The sequence below is a fragment of the Nannobrachium achirus genome (genome assembly GCF_963921795.1).
Source record: "Nannobrachium achirus genome assembly, chromosome: 3".
Classification (NCBI taxonomy): domain Eukaryota; kingdom Metazoa; phylum Chordata; class Actinopteri; order Myctophiformes; family Myctophidae; genus Nannobrachium; species Nannobrachium achirus.
The window spans coordinates 30,693,260-30,713,168 of NC_137812.1; the positions used below are offsets into that span (position 1 = coordinate 30,693,260).

The 19,909-nt window shown below is 41.4% G+C and overlaps 1 protein-coding gene across 1 annotated transcript in view; it reads right to left on the reverse strand.

Moving 5' to 3' along the window:
- Positions 1 to 19,909, reverse strand: part of LOC308282166 (voltage-dependent T-type calcium channel subunit alpha-1I-like) — a gene marked incomplete at its 3' end in the record, with an annotated part of 234,626 nt that overhangs the window by 182,124 nt on the left and 32,593 nt on the right. Inside the window, exon 2 of the mRNA XM_080722510.1 lies at positions 2,010 to 2,111. Within this exon, the coding sequence (XP_080578636.1) occupies positions 2,010 to 2,111 (102 nt within the window). The remainder of the gene's footprint in view (positions 1 to 2,009; positions 2,112 to 19,909) is intronic.

A 19,909-nucleotide genomic window follows, 5' to 3' on the forward strand; every position in this document is an offset into this window, starting at 1 on the left:
GTCATATACGCTTGCACTAAAGCTGTCTCAAAGGCCTTTTTTTCTCTCATACACGAGAGGGCGAGAGAGAGAGAGAGACAGAGAGAGAAATCAAGAGAGACTTAATGATACCAGTAAGACACCTAAGGGCGAAAAGCGACCTCGCCCCCAAAGGGCGCAGGATGGAATTTGCACAGGACGTAATTCATTTGCAATGATTTGCGTTCCGGGTTGGTTGTTTAAGTTGGACAAAATGTGGACAAAATATTTCCCCCAAATATGGATATGACTGACGTCTGACATCATATGTCTTAATATGCTAGAGACCACATGAGACTCACACAATATGTCCATATATGGCCATTCCAAGATATGGGATTAATATTGATGACATCATGGTTCCCCATGTATACAAGTGACAAGGAAAGAATTAATTTGCAAGTGTGACTCGTGTCGTGGCAGCTACACTGGTTCGACTGACACAATAGGGCATTCCCAGATATGCGTTTAATATTGATGACATCAGGGATCTCCATATATGGGCATTGGGCATACAAGGGATTCTGTTAGTGTGGTTCCCCTAACAGGACTTCATCTGGGAATGCCCATAATGGACAGGTGATGTCACAACAGGTGATGTCTCAACAGGTGATGTCACAACATACGGAAGGAAAGACGTACGGACAGGATGTGCCGGTTTTCATCGTTAACTGCGACCTATGGTCGCAGCACATACAACAAAAGATTACACGTGTAACAGATTCATTCTCAGGTGTTATGTTAATTGGTGTGTAGAGAAGGCATTGACTAGTTAATCTGTCTGTCTGTCTGTTTGGCTGGCTGGCTGGCTGTCTGTCTGTCTGTCTGTCTGTCTGTCTGTCTGTCTGTCTGTCTGTCTGTCTGTCTGTCTGTCTGTCTGTCTGTCTGGATGTCTGTAGTTACAGTACACTGTAACTACAGTACACCTGATTGTTAATTCAACAAATGGAACCTGTTTTTTGATAGGGGCACAGTACTACTAGAAAGTGGTTGCCCTGACATAAATCACGAGGAATCCGCTGGGAAATGTATTCTGTCTTACCATTTGTCCCTTTCATGCTCATATATGGATATCTATGTATCTGTCAGTCCCAATTTGAGCAGTGCTAACGATTCCGTCCTTGTTCCTTTTATGCCCACAGAGATGTCCCTTGATGAAAGCGGAACAAAGCCTGCAAAGTAGGTGTTTTGTATCAATATCACTTCCCTGGCTACCTGCGACTGTGATAGTACATCATTTTAAGGTCATTGTACACGTGTGTGTAGACACTTGGTGGTTGTGCGCACCTTATGATCACATGTACAGTCTGCACACAACGCACGCACGCACGCACGCACGCACGCACGCACGCACGCACGCACGCACGCACCCATGCATGCACGCACGCATTTAACTCCAAATGAATGGGGGATAGATGCCACCTGGGTCAAAGTGCCACTAATTCCAGAAAGCTGCATTTACATATAAGTACATATATAAGTATGTTTTTGGAAGACAGCAAACTGGACAATGGAGGGTCAGTGCTTAATTATCACACACACACACACACACACACACACACACACACACACACACACACACACATGCACTCACACGCACATGGGAGAAGCTGTTGTGGGGTCGTACTCTGAGGAGGAGACAGGTTAGCTGTATCATTCCAACATGCATGTTAGTAGTGAGTCACAGCACACAGCCTACAGGGCTAGAGCATGGTAGTGTCAGGTACTGAGGTGCATACAGACAGTGAGTGGTACTGTAGTGTCATGTTCATAGTTCATATGAACATACTGTACAGTACTTGTTTGGATTCATGACACATGCTCTTTTCGAGTGTGTGGGACTTCAGAAGCATATTTGGGCCCTTGTAATGTGTTTTATAAATGTGGACTCAAATAAAGAAGTGTGTGTGTGTGTGTGTGCGTGCGTGCGTGCGTGCGTGCGTGCGTGCGTGCGTGCGCGTGCGTGCGTGTGTGTGTGTGTGTGTGTGTACCTGCAGGACCTGGCAGCGTTCTGAGGAGCAGTCGATGTTCTCACAGGGCTGGTACATCCCCAGGGTCACACAGTTCAGCAGGATCACCATCATGCTGACTCGCTCGAACCACGTGAACACAAGGGTTAAGGAGAACAGAAGACAGGCAGTAGCACCGTCCTACAGTAGCAGATATGTGACACCACATGAAGATTTGTATATCGTCGTTGTCGGGTGGAAACCTCGTGTCTCCAAGTTTCAAATTTGCAAGTTCTTTCGCAAAGTAAAGCCCTGCTTCATCATACAAGGCCGTCGCACAAAAGTAGTGAAAACAGCTGATCTACAAGCACACAACGCCTCGCGGTGCGAGGCGTTGTGTACTTGTAGATCGGCTGTTTTTACTAGTTTGAATCATTTTTAAATGTTAAATGCAAAACGAACGGCTTTGGACATACAAGGTTTTCACCCGACAACGACGATATGTTTGTGTATTTCAAAACAGCATGATCATGATACACATCAGTCAGTTTAACTGTCTTGCTGTAACAGTACTGTACATTGACTCAGAGTAGGGCTCCTGGGATGGTATTATTTCTATTATGCCTCCGCCGGTGGTATTATTATTACACATCGTCGCCGTTGGGTGGAAACATTGTACTGGAACTGGTACATTGTACGGGACTGGAAAAAAGAACCTGAACATCCAGTATAGTCATTATTTAGTAACAAGCCCTTGTTAATACTTTTCAAATGTTCACAAACAGCAAAAAGGATGCATTGTGAGCGGCAGAGATTGCCTGTAAGTCCGAGCAACGGTCCACAGTGTACACTAGGCAGCAGTTTGCCAAGAAAATATTCTAGCCAATACTTTGTTACTTGCATACCCCCTTGTCCTCCACAGGGCCATATTGGAAGACGATACAAGAGGTGGCACTGTATGAACCCAACTGCTCTCCCCCCCTTCTTCCATTGTCTGGTTTTATCTGTTTTATGCTTTTATAGTTAGAGGGCCCTTTTAGTTGGGAGTTTTTTTTTTATTGTTGTGCTGGCCTTTTAGATGCTCTGTAATTAGGTTTTAATTTAATACATGACTTTGTTCAACTTTTGAAGTTTGCCTCTTAAGTTTTTGCCTTTTTTAATTATACGTTAACAAACCTGTGTTGCCCTTTTTTATATTAATGTTTAACTGAGGACCAGACCTCATAAAAAGGTGGCGTTGTCAGCCTTTAGTCAATTTGAACTAAAAGCACCTTGCACTTTACTACTTATATTTTATTGTTAATTTATAAGTTACTATTAATTTTTAAGTGTATGTCTTAGTTTAGTAGTGCCACATATAGATATTTAAATAAGATAGATGAGTCTGGGCAGACTGGAGGTACTGTAAAACGCAACTGGTGGTGGAGGCATACAACTCTGGTGCAGTATTTATAGTTTGTTCAGAAACTTGTTCCGAAACCGGACTGGATATAAGTGAATAAAGTGCACAATCGTGTTGCAGTCCAGATAGGATTTCAACTGATGGGTAGTGACAGCACCTCAATAACGCAAGACCACCACAAAGATACTGTACCAGAAATATATATGATTTTCTGTATTTACTGTAGATACAGTGGTATAATGTAAAGAGCCTGCATGGGCAGATGGGATACACAATCTCCAGCAGCAATGGAACATTGGAACCAGGGAGGTTGTGATTAAGTGGTTGATTCTGCACAGGGACACCGCATTTCCAAGGCAACTTTAAATGCGTGAGCAAGACATGCACAGGCATATGAGAGCAAGAAGCTTAAATTACACAAAATAAAATATAGTATATTATTCTGTGTGTGACAGAGTGATTTAATATCCTTTATACACCGTAAAATCCTTGGCATTCATTTAATGGAAAAAATGGATCCTGTAACGCTTAGGATTCTACTGTTTAAAGTGCAGTGCTTGTAGCCTACGTATACTGGGAGTATGAAGAGGATGTCATGACCCAGGTGATGATAGAAACAAACACCTGTGAGAGGAAAGGAACGCAGTGTTTTTTTTCATGCTTTCACTGCTTTCTTCCTCCATCTTGCTTTTTTCCTTCTTTATATGACTTCTATAAGGCATTGGTTTTCAAAGTGGGGTCTGGGGACCCCCAGGGGTCCTTGAGGGAGTTCTAGGGTGTCCCCAGCTAAATGATAGTTACTGTAGGAACCGAATGGACCCTTATGGGTATGTAACTCAAAGAGTGTACAAACGGAACCAACCATTTGGTTCCGTTTGCACTCTCTCAGAGTTAAATTAACATTGCTTTCACAATAGAAATTGGGGTTCCAGAGATAGAAATACCATTACATGGGGTCCGTAGCTTACTGCATGTCAAACTGGCGGTCCTTGAAATTAAAATGGTATACTGTATACTATAAATCTTATATATTAATATTATCCATTTCGCCAATGAAGTGGCATGCGCTCTGTATAACGCTTCATAAAACCTGATTTGCGCTCTGTGTACTGTGCGTCTCATGAGCTGTGATGACACTAACAGTGAGAGACGAGATGGTGGTAGTTGGAGACACAGATATTCTCTGAGGTGGTACTTGGTGTAAAAAGGTTGAGAACCACTGGTCTATATCAAGGCTATTTCTGCTGCCGCACAGACCAGTTTTTAACCGCTTCTAGCCATTTTTAACTTCAAAAAATGAATAATTTCCCTGGATTTTTTTTTCCCGTTCCTTGGCAATACCACTTTGACAATGGTGACGGCACCTATAGAATCACTGCTAGAGCCATACAAATCTTCTCTTATGGGGGTCCCTGGCATATCTTTTCAAATGGGCATCCGCGGGCACATAAAGTGTCCATTTGGGGGTCCTTGACATAAAACAGTTTGAGAAGCACTGCTTCTAGGTACATAATGATCAATGCCCATCCTTCACAGTCAATGAGACATGATGGCAACCCCCCCCCCCCGCTTCCTTGCCAACCAATACAGCACTGAGGTTGAGGCTCTTGAAGTCTGTCTCTGCCTGTGGGGGGTGTAGCCTACACTCGGCAAGTACCGATGTTTACATAAAGACACAACATCCTGCCCACACAATTCCCTTGCCTCATATATTATTTACCAAACCAAAGTGTCGGCTGTGACTTGGATTTCACATGATATAGAGCTACAGTTTTCCCTCTCGCATCGCTTGGATGCATTGCTATTGAATCTCTAACCACATTCTCTTAACAGTGCCTCAAAACCCCACACTAATAAGGCAATCGGCCAATTTCACTTTTCATTGTGTTCACACTGAATGCAAGTGCAGTTGACATGGAGTAGTTCCAATTCTCATTCCACATTGCACATTCCAGTCAAAACTAATTGCGTTTTGCACATGTTCCATTCGTATCGACACAGCAATTTATGGGGTAAATCATTGCATGCAAAATATTATGAGCATTGTTTGTTTGTACAAAAGATAAGGCCAGCATGAATGGTGTTTGTATAGCGAGTAACTTCCTCGCTGCAACTGAAGAGTAACAGAGAACACATGCTGTAAATGCCAAGTGAAAATTGTGAACACAATATTCACAATACTAAGGGTTCCAGTGTAGTGTTTCTATGTAAAAATGGAGCAAGAAGCAAGTGTCAATCAGGGGGAAGAGGGAAGAGGGGCAGACAATGGGTAGGCATGAGGGAGGGAGTGGATTGTGCAAGCCCCATGAGAGTCAAATAGAACTTGACTGTACTGTTTTTCCCTAGAAGGGCAATTGGTTGTGCAGCGGTGAAAAAGAAAATTTGAAAATACAAAACAAAACAGCCGTAGATGAAAGAAATATACCGTACTAGGGATGTCCCGATAGTACTTTTTTTCTGACCAATTACGAGTACAAGTACTTAATTTGAGTACTTGCTGATACCGAATACCGATACTGTAAGTTACGTTTCTGTACAAGTGCTTAAATAGTGTGTGGCGCTCCAAAATAAAATGCTTTAAATAATGATGTTGTCATGACTAGAGTGAGAGAAGGTGAAAACACTGTTCATTAGTTGAACTAACACACACAAAACTGTGTCTTAGGACTTTTGATATGTTGTTACCTACATATTTATGAAACAAAATGGTATCTGGCGCTGCCGTGAGCAATATCGGACGAGTACGAGTACAGCAAAATAGGCCGTTATCGGGACGAGTACCGATACTGTGAGTACCGATACCGCATCCCTATACCGTACTGAACATAACTAGTAAGACACCTCAGGGCGACAAGCGAGGTCGCGCCACAGTGATGTGGACATCAGGGATGTGGACATCAGGGATCTCCATATATGGGCATAAAAGGGATTTTTTTCCCCTGGCATCACAGGGATCTCCATATCTCCATATATGGGCATAAAAGGTATTGTTCCCCCTAGCATCACAGGGATCTCTCTAACAGGGCATCATTAATATCGATGACATCAGGGAACTACATATATGGGGATAAAATGGATTCTGTTAGTGTGACATCACAGTGAAGCCAGAACGTGATGTCAGAGCGGCAACCCATTCTGGTAGGGTTGTAACTTGTTCCCCTGACATCATAGTGACATCAGAGCATGATGTCAGAGCGGCAAACCCATAGACCGTAAAAATGTGTACATACTGTACACGTCTACACGGACAGACGGACGGACACGGACCGGACAAGCTGTGACGTTTCTCATAGTAAACTGCGACCTTCGGTCGCAATAAACTTATTTTCCATATGTGTGGGTGTTCAGCATTGTTTTTACTTTGAGAGAAGAATCATTGTATGTTTTCTCTTCTGCACTGTAATTGTATCTGCTTATTTTTACTTATTTTGTTTTATGCATCCTGATGTCATTGTATAATTTAGTTTCCTTTGCTTGATGTTCTGTGTAAGCACTTTGAATTAATTGCCTTGTTGTTGAAATGTGTTATACAAATAAAACTGTCTTGCCTTGCCGTATGCAATCTGTCTTGTTTTGTTGTAAATACATTTTGAGGGTCAGGGTTTACAGCTTTACACAATGATCAGAAAGTGATACATTTGGTGATGTTTTAGAGATTTACTGACTTAGTGTCTTTTGACGCAAGCGTTATGTTTTTCACTTCACAGTTTATTTTGCATGCGGGAGACCAGTGTTCCAATCCAGGTGATTACTTTTCTTCCATGTGTACTTTTGAAAAGGCAGAAAGGTCTGAGTCTGAGGTCAGGTTAGGTTGAATGAGGTTTAACATTCAACCTAAATACTACCCCAGTCCCTATACACAGTAAGGTCCTTAATTGTGTTCATAGAAATGAACACTGATGACTTTATCATGTACCAGAATACTGTAATGCAACACAGACTAAGATGTGCAAGCAATTGCAAACAGCAAGCCCAACTTGTTGGCAATGGGTTTTACCATACCTTCGAATTCCCTCCCAGCTATAATGCGTTTCGGCACTAGCCTTCCTCAGAGCAAAAAGAGTAAAAGCTCTGAGGAAGGCTGGTGCCGAATCACGTTTGTCTTGCATCCTCTTATTTTGGAGTGATGCCACTTCCACCTAGGGTTACCAACCGTCCCGTAAAATACGGGATCGTCCCTTTTTTGGAAACTAAAAGACGTGTCCCGTATTGAACTGAAACGGGACGCTCTTTGTCCCGTATTTGAAGGTTGGGGGATAAATATGAATGACGGGATGATTTAATTGAGAAATGACAGCGATTCTGCCTGTCAGAGAGCTTCCACTCTGCTCTCCTCTGAGTCAAGTGCTGCATCCCATTGCTGAGTGAGGCGCTGCGCTGTTTGTAAGCAGCCCATTGGCTTATTAACACAGTGTTGCTAAGACACAGGCTCCGCCGCTCCGCCGCCTACACAATCCGTTCCCATGGGCTGTAGGTACAATCCACAGTTGCCTGCGCGAAAGTGCGAGCGATACCGAGTTGAATGTCTTTAAAAAAGAAAACGTGTGACAGAAGATTGTGTACAAACAGATTAGACATGAATCCATGATAGGTGATAGCCTAAACAACAAAGTGAAAAAGCAAGCAGAAAATAACCCATGGATATATTGGTATTCCTGGGAGCACTACAGTATTTCTTGTCTGCCAACTACTAAAGCGACCCCAGACTGGCTGGTATGTGAAATAACATAAGCATGCGTTGATTTTGTTTTTAAAACCTAATGGTTATTACTGTATGCCAATATGATTAAACTATTGTTGGGTAACCAAACAGTGGGCACATGAGAACCAGGTAGACCTGTTTTGGAAGAAAAAATAAAATAAAAAATACACTACATGATTTTAAGGTAATAGGACATGGCCCAAAGACACCAGAAATGATATTGTGAAAGGAAAAATATGATTTAATATACGAAAATGCCCGATTTTTCGGCGGCGGCTTTGCCGCCGCACCTTTCCTCAGAAATATAATGAGGTGTCCCGTATTTGAAACTCTCGGAGTTGGCAACCCTACTTCCACCTTAGTGTGGTAACTTTTCCTAATTAGACGTTCCTGTGGCTGAGCACCCACTGCTCATGAACGCGTCCAGAGGAAGCGCACGTGCCTAGTGTACTTTCCACAGTGACTGAGTGAGTCACACGTACCCACAATCATACACCCATGCAAACGGATGAAAGCAGGCTCACATGCGCGCACGTTCATTACACACACAAACAATTAACTCACACATTCACACACCCCCACTCACTTGTATGTTAAGTCATACATTAAATTGACTCATGTCATCTAATGGGGGGTAATTTAAAAGGAAATATTCAGCACTGCAGTGAAGCATGTTTTATATTGGTGTTCCACAAGCTATTAAATGGCAGTAAAGTACACATTCGGAGGCATGGTGCAGTCGGTAGATATGTTATTGACCACGCATTTGTCCTTCATCAACTGTACGCACGAGCACGTGTGCATTTTACTATACAGTATACAAAACTACACAAAAGGATTGATTGATTGATTGATTGATTGATTGATTGATTGATTGATTGATTGGGAGGGACCATGCCCCCCTGTAGTGGTGTCTGATCAGAACTTAACCAGCGATGTCTTGTCCGTGTGATTCAGGGATGGCTTCGAGTGACTACCAACAGTATGGTTCTGAATTCCATATTGTATCAAGAGGTTATTCTTGAAGACCTATAAGGAAGCTCACTCTGGTGTGAGTTGGAGGTTCTTCAAAGGAAGAGTCTTGGATAGTCTTGACTGAGGTCTTGAAGTTAAGGTTGGCCGTGCCAAATAAGAAATTCTGGACCAGATGTGTTAAATCTGCTGCATCAGATATGTGATGCAGATACTGGGCTTTGCTTTTAGGGGCCAGCACCTTATGCCTGCAGGTATATTGTGCACACATGAGCGCACAAGTGTACTGTATATAATACATTGCATTTAGACTTAATTTGCATCTAATTAATTGAATTATAATTTATACGTGATTAAAACATTACACAGGTTCAATTTGGGTCCTCATCCTGCACACACGCACGCACGCACGCACGCACACCAAATAAGAAATTCTGGACCAGATGTGTTAAATCACAATGAGGACATGATGAATCAGCCATGCCCACATTTTTTATTCCGGGTCAAACTGTCCTAAATATGGTGTCCATGATGGCATACTTGGCAACAGCAGTTAGGTTAGCATGACAACTTTATATTAACAATCCTGGAAGAAAGTCTTTTCAACAGCAATCCCCCAGATTTCTTATGGAAATGTATATGTGTGTGTATATACCGGTATAGCTTCTCCCGTTCAGAAATGGTACTGTACACATCACGTATAGCATGCAGAATACCCCCTCCAACCATACCACTACGGATGATGGCATCATCAGCATCTAGGCTTTCTTTTTTCTAAGCCTTATAATAAGTTTCAAAGATCATAAACAGACAGCCAGCGCCCGGCTCATGAAATAAAAACTGTGACGGCTCTTATTCTTCCTACCTCCATCATCCATAATTATACTGAGCTGACGTTAGACTGAAAATTAGACTTGGAACAGAGTGGATGGCGTCTAAACGGCATTATTATCCCTCTCGCCTGATAAAAGAGAATGAAACAACTTGAGAGTGACATACTGTATGAGTGCCGATGCAGCAGCTACGTGTTTATCATCACCCATAATAAGCTGTCAGTATGTCTGCTTCTACAATTCTGCAATACGTACCAACGGTGTTTGAAAGAACTCTGTCTTACATGCTGCTATAGACATACAGTAGTTGGATATTGTATGGAGAGTGGGAGTGATAACACTGCGGAAGCTATAATTTTGACAACAGTTGACAACGTCTATCCATTCAACGTGGCAAGAATGGGTTGCAGACATTCATAGTAGCACTGTCTGCATGATCATTGCTTGGTACGATTACATTACTGCGGGAGCAGGTTTGAATAAGCTGCTGTTTTGTGTTGTGTGAGTGCGTGCGTGCGTGCGTGCGTGCGTGCGTGCGTGCGTGTGTGTGTATGCGTGCATGTGTGATGCTGACTGTTAGACAGTGTGACAGGCTGACAGCACTAATTAAGACATAACAACTTGTCAGACCACTTGATGGAGTCGATATGTAAACTTGCTGGTGTTCTAACAACCAGTAACACCGTGCTACACAGACAGTATCAACCAATAGCAGAACAGGATCAAGTCAAATAGAACCAGCATAAGCCAATACCAGAACAGAGTGACAAGCCGATTCTGCTTCCCAAAGTGGGGTCCCCCGAACGTTGGAGAATCAATGCATTATAGTGAAACAGAATCAGTACCATCCAGTGAATGTTGTATTGTATTATTATAAATATTTTTTTGTCAATTAATACCCTACTTTGTCGCACAAGAGTGTTGTACGAAGGCAGCTGATCTGCAAGCTCACAAGTCACAACACGTCGTGCATCTGCTATTTTCGCCATTTTAACCTTAATTTAGAAATATTTGAGTAATTAAGTCTGTCTGTGGGTGTTCATAATATTTCATAGGTTCTTTTTTCCCCCCTTCATTTCCTAGAAACGAACACTCTTGTTCATTTCTGCCCGTCAGAGAAGATGTATTGTTTGGTATGGTACTACTCACAGTCAAGTGACAGACATAACAGCTTGGTTGGTTTGACATGCGTACAGTATACACAGCTGGTATACTGTGTGAGGGTTGTAAATATCTGATGCTGCATCAGATATGTGATGCAGATACTGGGCTTTGCTTTTAGGGGCCAGCACCTTATGCCTGCAGGTATATTGTGCACACATGAGCGCACAAGTGTATATAATACATTGCATTTACACTTCATTTGCATCTAATTAATTGAATTATAATTTATACGTGATTAAAACATTACACAGGTTCAATTTGGGTCCTCATCCTGTACACACACACACACACACACACACACACACACACACACACACACACACACACACACACACACACACACACACACACACACACACACACACACACACACACACACACACACAGTTGTGCCACATCAGCCATTTCCCCACAGCTCTCTCTAATGAGGAAAGAGATCATCTCCTATAGTTGTATAGTTGTCACATTGCATACGGTGAGGCCCTGCAGGAAATGCCTCTAGATAGATAGATACCCCATCTAAATGACACCCCTATACGCTGAGGCCCTGCAGCAAAAGCTCTAGATAGATAGATACCCCATCTAAATGACACCCCTGCCATCGCCATTGCCATACACACTTCAGTGTGACCAATATGGGAGGACATTATTCCTTTTTTATGTCAGCGATTTTTTTTTTTTTTTTTTTTTTTCAGTCAAAGTAATGAAGGCATGCAGCCTTTGAGCTAATGATGGGAAGATGATATGATTATTATTCCCTCGACCAAATGGAGCTCAGAGGGGGGGAAAAGAGAAATACACCAGAGCAACTCACCAGAAGCCAAGACCCCACACACCCACTCCCTATGAGCAAGCTGCTTATACAGAAGCTCCCTCTGACAATGTGCCACCTGCTCTCTCGCTCTCTCTCTCTCTCTCTCTCTCTCTCTCTCTCTCTCCCCCACTATCTCTCTCTCTCTCTTTCTTCCAATCTCTCTCTATTGTAACCCCTCTGTTCTCTCTCACTCTGCTGAAAAATGAGTCAATTAGTACAGTAGCCTTGGAGGAAACCCAGTGCCTCTCTCTCTCTCTCTATCTGACACACACGCGCACACGCGCACACACACACACACACACACACACACACACACACACACACACACACACACACACACACACACACACACACACACACACACACACACACACACACACACACACACACACACACACACACACACACATACGTACGCACAAACAAACACCACCACCGGGACAACCTCTTATTTGAGTGTTTTCTGCATGAACTAAATTGAGATTTTAAAGCCACATTATAAGGGTTGGACAGTGTTTTTAAGATGATTAACTCTGTTCCGCTCGCCTAACCTTTATTCATTCGGCGAGGGCTTGCTGGGCATAAACTCACATAGTAATTCAACAAGCCTGCTTTTAATTAATTCATAACATTCACACCTGGTTCAGCTGTAACCACAGATTTATTTGTATCTAGAGGTCATGCATGAGCAGAAGTACGACAATTAGGGATTAAAATGCCTTGCTCAAAGTTACCTTGACAGTTAGCCGTTGAGAGATTTCCTCTCCAGAATAGAGATTTTCCCTGTTCTGGAGGGAACATTTGTGAGCTTATAGATCAGCTATTTGTGACGAAGATACTGTATACTGTACAGTAAGTGTAGAGGGAAAACAAGAGGGGGGGCATCTATAGGATCTATAGGGAATCAGGTTCACAGAGCAGATCTTCTTACTTTTTTCCAGACTGCCTGAGCCATGGTATTGTCCAGTTATTTGTATGATGTAAGCATGAGAAGAGTTTAACTCTGACCAAATGGACAACTGGTATCAAATTGAACTGTAAGGGTACATTTGTTTCCAGTTTCAGCTCAGAATTACTCAATTATGGAATGTATTCTGTGTTCATTTTATTATTTATTAGTGTGTAAAGATGGACCCTTACGGGTCAGAATTACATTAACCACTATATACTTAAATTTGACCCATGGTGTCTTGGTCCCGTCCCTTTTCCCTCCACACCAAATCACGTATTATTGTTTGCAAACATAAAATAGAAATAATAAAGAAAAACAACAGGCACAAAAGCCTAACAACCTCCAATCCGATTAATAATCAACAATAAAATGAAGACGTTCACAGTCCCTTTTTCAGACGCAGAGCATGAGGGAGGGAGAGAGACAGAGGCGAGGGCTGAAGATGGAGAGATGGTGGGACAGACAGAGGAGAAGATACCAGATGGTTGAGGAGAGTTCAAGAGAGAGATAGAAAGGTAGAGATTATTATGGATCCAGGGGCCGGGGGCATCTTTTAAGTGAATGTCAACGTCAGTCTAACGAACATAACTTTTCATCTTTCACTTCTGAGGATGCTGAAGCCAGATAACTTCATGCTGTAAGGCACTTTAATAAAAAATGTGTTGCGGATCAATTTAAGATAAAGCTGTGATTGTGATGTGACTTCACTTGTGAATCTTTTCAGTGAGAGTTCACAGCAGGACAACAAACCTACCAAGAACTCCCCGCCCCATATTCCAGATTTTGCAAACATTTAATTTCTGCTACAGGCTTATGCAAATAAAGCACATTATACAGTTTCCAATTACGATTTCATTATTTGTTTAGAAAAAATAAATTGCTAGAAAGTGAAGATACGAGCGCTTTAAAAACACAGTTAAAGTGACATTACAGTCCATGGAGTGCTCTCTCTCTCTCTCTCTCTCTCTCTCTCTCTCTCTCTCTCTCTCTCTCTCTCTCTCTCGCTCTCATATTTTTTTCTCTTGCGAGCCAGACTGGTTTCCTCCCACAATTTTCAAATGCTTCTGTCAGACCGTCTGGAGCACGAAAGCTCTGAAAATGATCAAGCGGATGATCCTTCGCACTTTCTGTTTCGTCTTTACAGTCCCGCAAATGAATCAGAATATAAATCAAAATCATCTAAGCATAATAGCTTGCTGCAGAAAGGGAAATGAAAGAATCGAACGTTTTAAGATATATTTTCGTGAACAGAAATGACAAACAGAGGACAGCTTCCTGTCTCGGATTTTGGGAGGTGCAGTTCCAGACTCTATAGTTGTACTGACTCTGACCTCTAAGGACCTTCCAGGGAGGGTGCTCATGTGCGTCTGGCTGTGACACCCTTTCTAGTTTATTTTCCTTTCGAGTTGTTTTTTTCACACTGATTTTTTGACACTGCACTGACAGTGAGATACTTGTTGCACTAACTAACATTGACTGCTACAGTATGGTCACTTTGTTTTGGACACTGTACTTTTTTGATGCAAAAGACTAGTCATTGCTAGTAACTAGCATTGACTGTTATGGTCACTTTGATTTGGACACTGTACTATTTTGATAGTTGTGCTTAAGGTCACTTTATGTATATATATTTATATATTATTCGTTCACTCTCTTGATGTACCTTGCTCTTTACTGTACTCTGTTCTTGTTTCTTTTATTTTTTTCTTCTTACTTCTCTGTAACTTTGTAAATAACCTTATACTGCTGTGCTGCCTCTGGGCAACTGATTTTCCCCCTTGGGATAATAAAGGTGTCTGTCTATCTATCTATCTATCTATCTATGGAATAGTTGTCTGGCTATACATGAGACTGCTCTGTATTCCTTCCTCTGTCACTCAATCATGCTCCAGGACAGAGCAGGTTGACAGGTTGGCTTTTCATGAAATTTTCCATCAGAGGATCATTGATCCAGCATGGATAAGGATGACAGACACCATCATGGATGGTGTGTGTGTGTGTGTGTGCGTGCGTGCGTGCGTGCGTGCGTGCGTGCGTGCGTGCGTGCACATGTATGAGATGTGCGCATGTATGAGAGAGAGAGTTTTTTACTGGCACAAATGTCATGGGATATCACATCACAGCAATGCCTCACAGCATCTCACTTCACCCTTTACTTCTATGAACAATAGTAGGATAAGGGGCAGTTAGGTCGGCAGGGCAGTTGATGACGTCACAGTAGGTGGGCGTGCATGTGTGTGCATGTGCGTGCGTGTGTGCATGTGCGTGCGTGTGTGCGTGCGTGCGTGCGTGTGTGTGTGTGTGTGTGTGTGTGTGTGTGTGTGTGTGGGTGTGTGTGTGTGTGTGTGTGTGTGTAGGTGTTTCAAAAGTGAATAAAGGGCCCATGTTGGGGTGTATTGTTTGGTGTTCATTCTTAAAGACAGTGGGGTTTATTGTTTTTCTAAAGGATGGCTTTAGCGTGACTGTAATTAGGGAATGGACAGGATGAGGGCACCCCGGGTTGTGCTCCTTGTGGGATGGGGAAAGCAATGGCTTTTTCTTGAGGGCGGTTTACCGATCAGCCTGGGGTTCTATTCCTTGTAGGATGGGGAGATGATGATTTTGGATTAATAGCATTGTGACTCCTCTGTCATAAAGGTTTGTGTACACATTGGTGAATGGAGGGTCACCGTGTTGGGGGGAGATTGTGGCTCTCTTATGTATGACTTTAGTCTCATTCTGTATGTACTGGGGGACAGTGGATATGGCTGGATGGACATGCTGCAACATGTGTGATGTCCACAACAGGGAGAGGGGATGGATCACTTTACCTAACTATGGTCCTGACCCCAGCATGGGTTAACTACAGCAGGTCCATGCCAGTAGAAGAATGGTCACACAACAGGGGGTGGTGTAAAACAATGATAGGCCTACTGCTAAGCTCAGTGACCACAACACAGGGTGTGTAGAAACAGGGCATGCACTTTTAGTGGATAATGCACTATATATATTTTTTTCCAGTATGCACACATGGATATATTATAGAAACCTATTACCTAGCCAAATGTGAGAAATTCCATACATGAAAATAAAAGAATAAATAAGTAATGAAAAACAGCTGATCTACCTGCTCACAGAACGAGGCGATATGGAGAGAGAGAGTAAGATGTGACAGGGGGCAGACGCTGACAGATCTACAGTACAATTATGGCTTGTACTGAGGCTATGTTGATCGTTTTGGGGGGGGCAAACATATAATTTATCAATTGGGTCTCGAGATAAATAAATACCATTTAAATAAAAAACGTTTGGAAGCAATTAGTATACACAGAGTTTTAAAAGGTTATAGTCCAAATAATATTAACAGACCAGTAAATATTTAGTAATTATTTTTACATTAGCAAGCCTTAACTAACTATGTCATGGTGTCTGACATGAATTTCGTGGTCAAACCTTAACACAGTTAGTGGTTATTAGCAACAACACTCATTAGTTGAGTTTTGCAGTCGTACAGTAGAGTACATAAAATCAGAACTAGTCTTTAACCCACAAATAAAGCCAAATGATTCAAGTCACAAAGAGGGAGTGATAGGAGTGTGATGTGTAATGTGTAATGTTAGGTTTGTACGAGAGTGGACTCTCAAAGCATTTACGGGTCAGGGGACAGGCCTGTAAATCCAGGGGTTCAAACTAGTCAAAATAGATGATATACAGTATATCCATGTCAGTGTCAAATTGTTCAGCAAAACCTCATTCTTGCATGCTATTCTTAAAATTCTATAATGCAATATTATAACACACACACACATTTCATCCTTCAACACGATTTGAAAGCTTTGAAAAACTATGTAGTTCTGTATTTAAAGAAAAAATGTGTTACACAAGCTCTTACAGAAATTATACGAAAACAGCAGATCCACAATCTCACAATTAGTTTACTCTTTACTGTCACTTGACAACAATAACAATGTCTGAGGGATGTAGATTCTTTCTGTTTTTTTTCTTCCTATTTATATATTTTCAATACATGATAGGGACCATAGTAATAATTAGACAACTTATTGTTTATTTCCTGGGTGTTCTGTAGGGTAACTACGTTTGTAATTAGCCTGTACCGTACATGAACCTCACACCATGTACGGTACATTTACAGTAAAACATTTAAGCCTATGCATAACCATACTATTTAGTGTTTTATCTATGACAATATTGTATTTCACTGGATGTATAGCGGACAGGTATAGAGGATCAGCTATTCATTTACACTGTAGTTATCTATTTTCCTCTCACTACATATTTGTTTTCCCACTACAAACTGTTTCACAGTTTGTTTGTTACAAACTGTTTCCTACAAACTGTACACAGTATATCAATCATAAAGTGTAGAGGACCAACTATACAACACAACTATACAACATCTACTGACCTGCATAATACCTACAGTAATCAACTACTGTATATTCAGCACAAATATACACCACCAACAGAAATCATCAGAATCGTCACTGCACATTGGGAGTAGCACACGTTTTCTTGTCTTTACCCAATACCAGATTGGCATTAACAATCGCCTTGATATATCCTGGAATATCTTTAACACCCTTCAATTCGTGTAGAAAAGTTTCACACACTCCTTGCACTCTAGATGTTGTTGTAATAATACCATGAGTTTCCAACACATGCATGATTCCTGAAATAAATCGCTCAGTCCACAGTCTTTTCATTAATTCTTCAAAACGATTGAAAAATATCTTGATGGTTGGGATAGACACTGGTGATGGGCTGGGGTGGGATGATCTATTTCACAACCGTCACAATCCTCTTTCCATAGATCAGTTATTAAAGTATCCACTAGCATTGCTACGCATACTTTTATAATACGCAGAAAGCGTGAACCGAGCAAAGTTGCAGGTTGATACAGATCCAATGGTGATGTCACTGGGGAGGGCCATGAAAGTGTTGGTGATGAGAAAAGAAGAATTTATTTCCAACTTTAAAATATGAATATAACACACTTATAAACAGTATACATTACTGCAAAACTAATCTCTCAAACTACTTTCTCAAAAAAAAATCTGGAACACCTCATTTTGTGATTCTTATCCTATCCAAACTTATATTAAAGTATCCAATCAACCAATCAATTCTGAATCATTAGTATTAGTTTTATTCAGCTATTTTAATTACAAACATTATGCCAACAACACTTTTGGCTGCATAAGAAGTGAGGTAAAATGAACCTGTCTAGTGAAACAAAACAAATTTCAACATTATTACAATATAACCAACATTCTTAAAAAAAAACTATTATGACCAAATATTTAGTATAATGTAGTTGATATTTTTATTTTGAGTAGAAAACATGTACACATATATACAATGATAATGATAAACAACATAACTGGCGGAATCATCATACAAAAAAAATGCTATGTGGTAAAGCTACGTTTTTTATTTTTTTATGCTTACAAGATTGTATGAACACTGTAATGAATGTGGACACTATACAATATAGGCTATGCACTTTCTTCCCTGTAACATTGTATTTTAATAAATGATTCATGAATTCTCTAGCAATACTATAGCTCAGTACTTGGTTCTACAGATGGTGAGATTATCCAGAAAGGAATGACTTTGTTCATCACATTATGTTGTGTCACATTTTCTTTTCTTTGTTTCTGGCTTCATGATGTTGTCATCTGATTTGGTTGTAAGCACAGGCTTCCTTTTTTGCTGTTGTTTCACATGGTCACTAGAATTGTCCCATGGGATTGTCTTCAGAGCAGGAAACATCTTTATTACATTTCTTGTTTTCAGAATATCCAGGAAAGCATTGCACGTTGATTCACCCTTGCCCATAATTAAGTCCACAAGTTCAGTGGCTGGGTCCGCTGAGATACGATATCTATCCAGTTGTGTGATTAGTTTTCGTTCACAGATAAGCGAAATAAGCTTGAAGAGATTGTCAATATCTGACATCAGGGTGTTTTGAAGTGTTGACTTGTTTTTTCTTATACTGTCTTGTGCTCTTCTGACTGCATCTGTGCAAGCCATGTATCCAGGGCGTCCTTGGTGTTGTGCTGCATAAGGCAGTGCCTTCAATTCAGGTCTAATTGCTGTTACTTCATTATTTTGTAGCATAGCAATGAACCCATAACAGAATTCTTCGCCCTTGCACAGCATTTTGTCCAAAAGCTCAACAGCTGCTGTGTACAGCGAGTGAGTGTCCCTGAGTTGTCTGTAGCCCACATTGCCAACAAGATCCGATTGGAAAGCACAATCGATGAAAAATTCCACATCTGACATGATGATTTCTTGCAGTTTTGGCTTGTTTACCCTTAAAATCTCTGTAAACGACATTCCCGGCATGAAACGAAATCCTTCCCTCTCTGTTTCAAAAACCATTGGTGGAAGACCGTACCAAGGCATTTTCTCCAGATCAGGAAACCTGTCTGTAAGTTTTACGTGTTTTAGCAGAGACAGGAACACTTGGCAAATCTTTTCACCCTTGTTCATTATCTTATCAATGAGCCTATATGATGCATCCGAATAAGACATTTGCATGAGGTCCCGGTACTCTCCAGACACCAGTAGGCTTTCGTCAATTTCGAAAACACACTGGATGACATATTTGATATCTGGAAGCAGTATTTTTCTAAGTTCTAAACTGTTTTTCCGTATCATATCTTTTGCTGTCACACAGCCATTGCCAATCACGTTTGGACGACTGTACCATGACATGTGCTGTAGATCAGGATATGTTTCTATTGCATTTGACGCTTGTAGCAGACACAGGAACTCGATGCACGCAGTTTCACCATTGGCGATAATTATTTCCAAGAGTGCTTGAATTGTCTGTGAACTATCTGGGTTATTGTACACCATGTGCTTGATCTTATTGTAGTCCCCATGATCCATCAAATGTTCTTCATGTCCAAAAGCCAACTGGAGGAGATAAAGTATATCATGCTCCAGTATGCATTGAAGTTTTTTAGAGTTTTCTCTGATCATATCAGTTGCTGACCATCCATATGGTAAATTTACCCCATTACTCCCGCTGGGAGCTCCTTCCTCGATCTCACTTGACAACTGCACAGCCTTTTCTCCCATCTCTGGATAGGGTG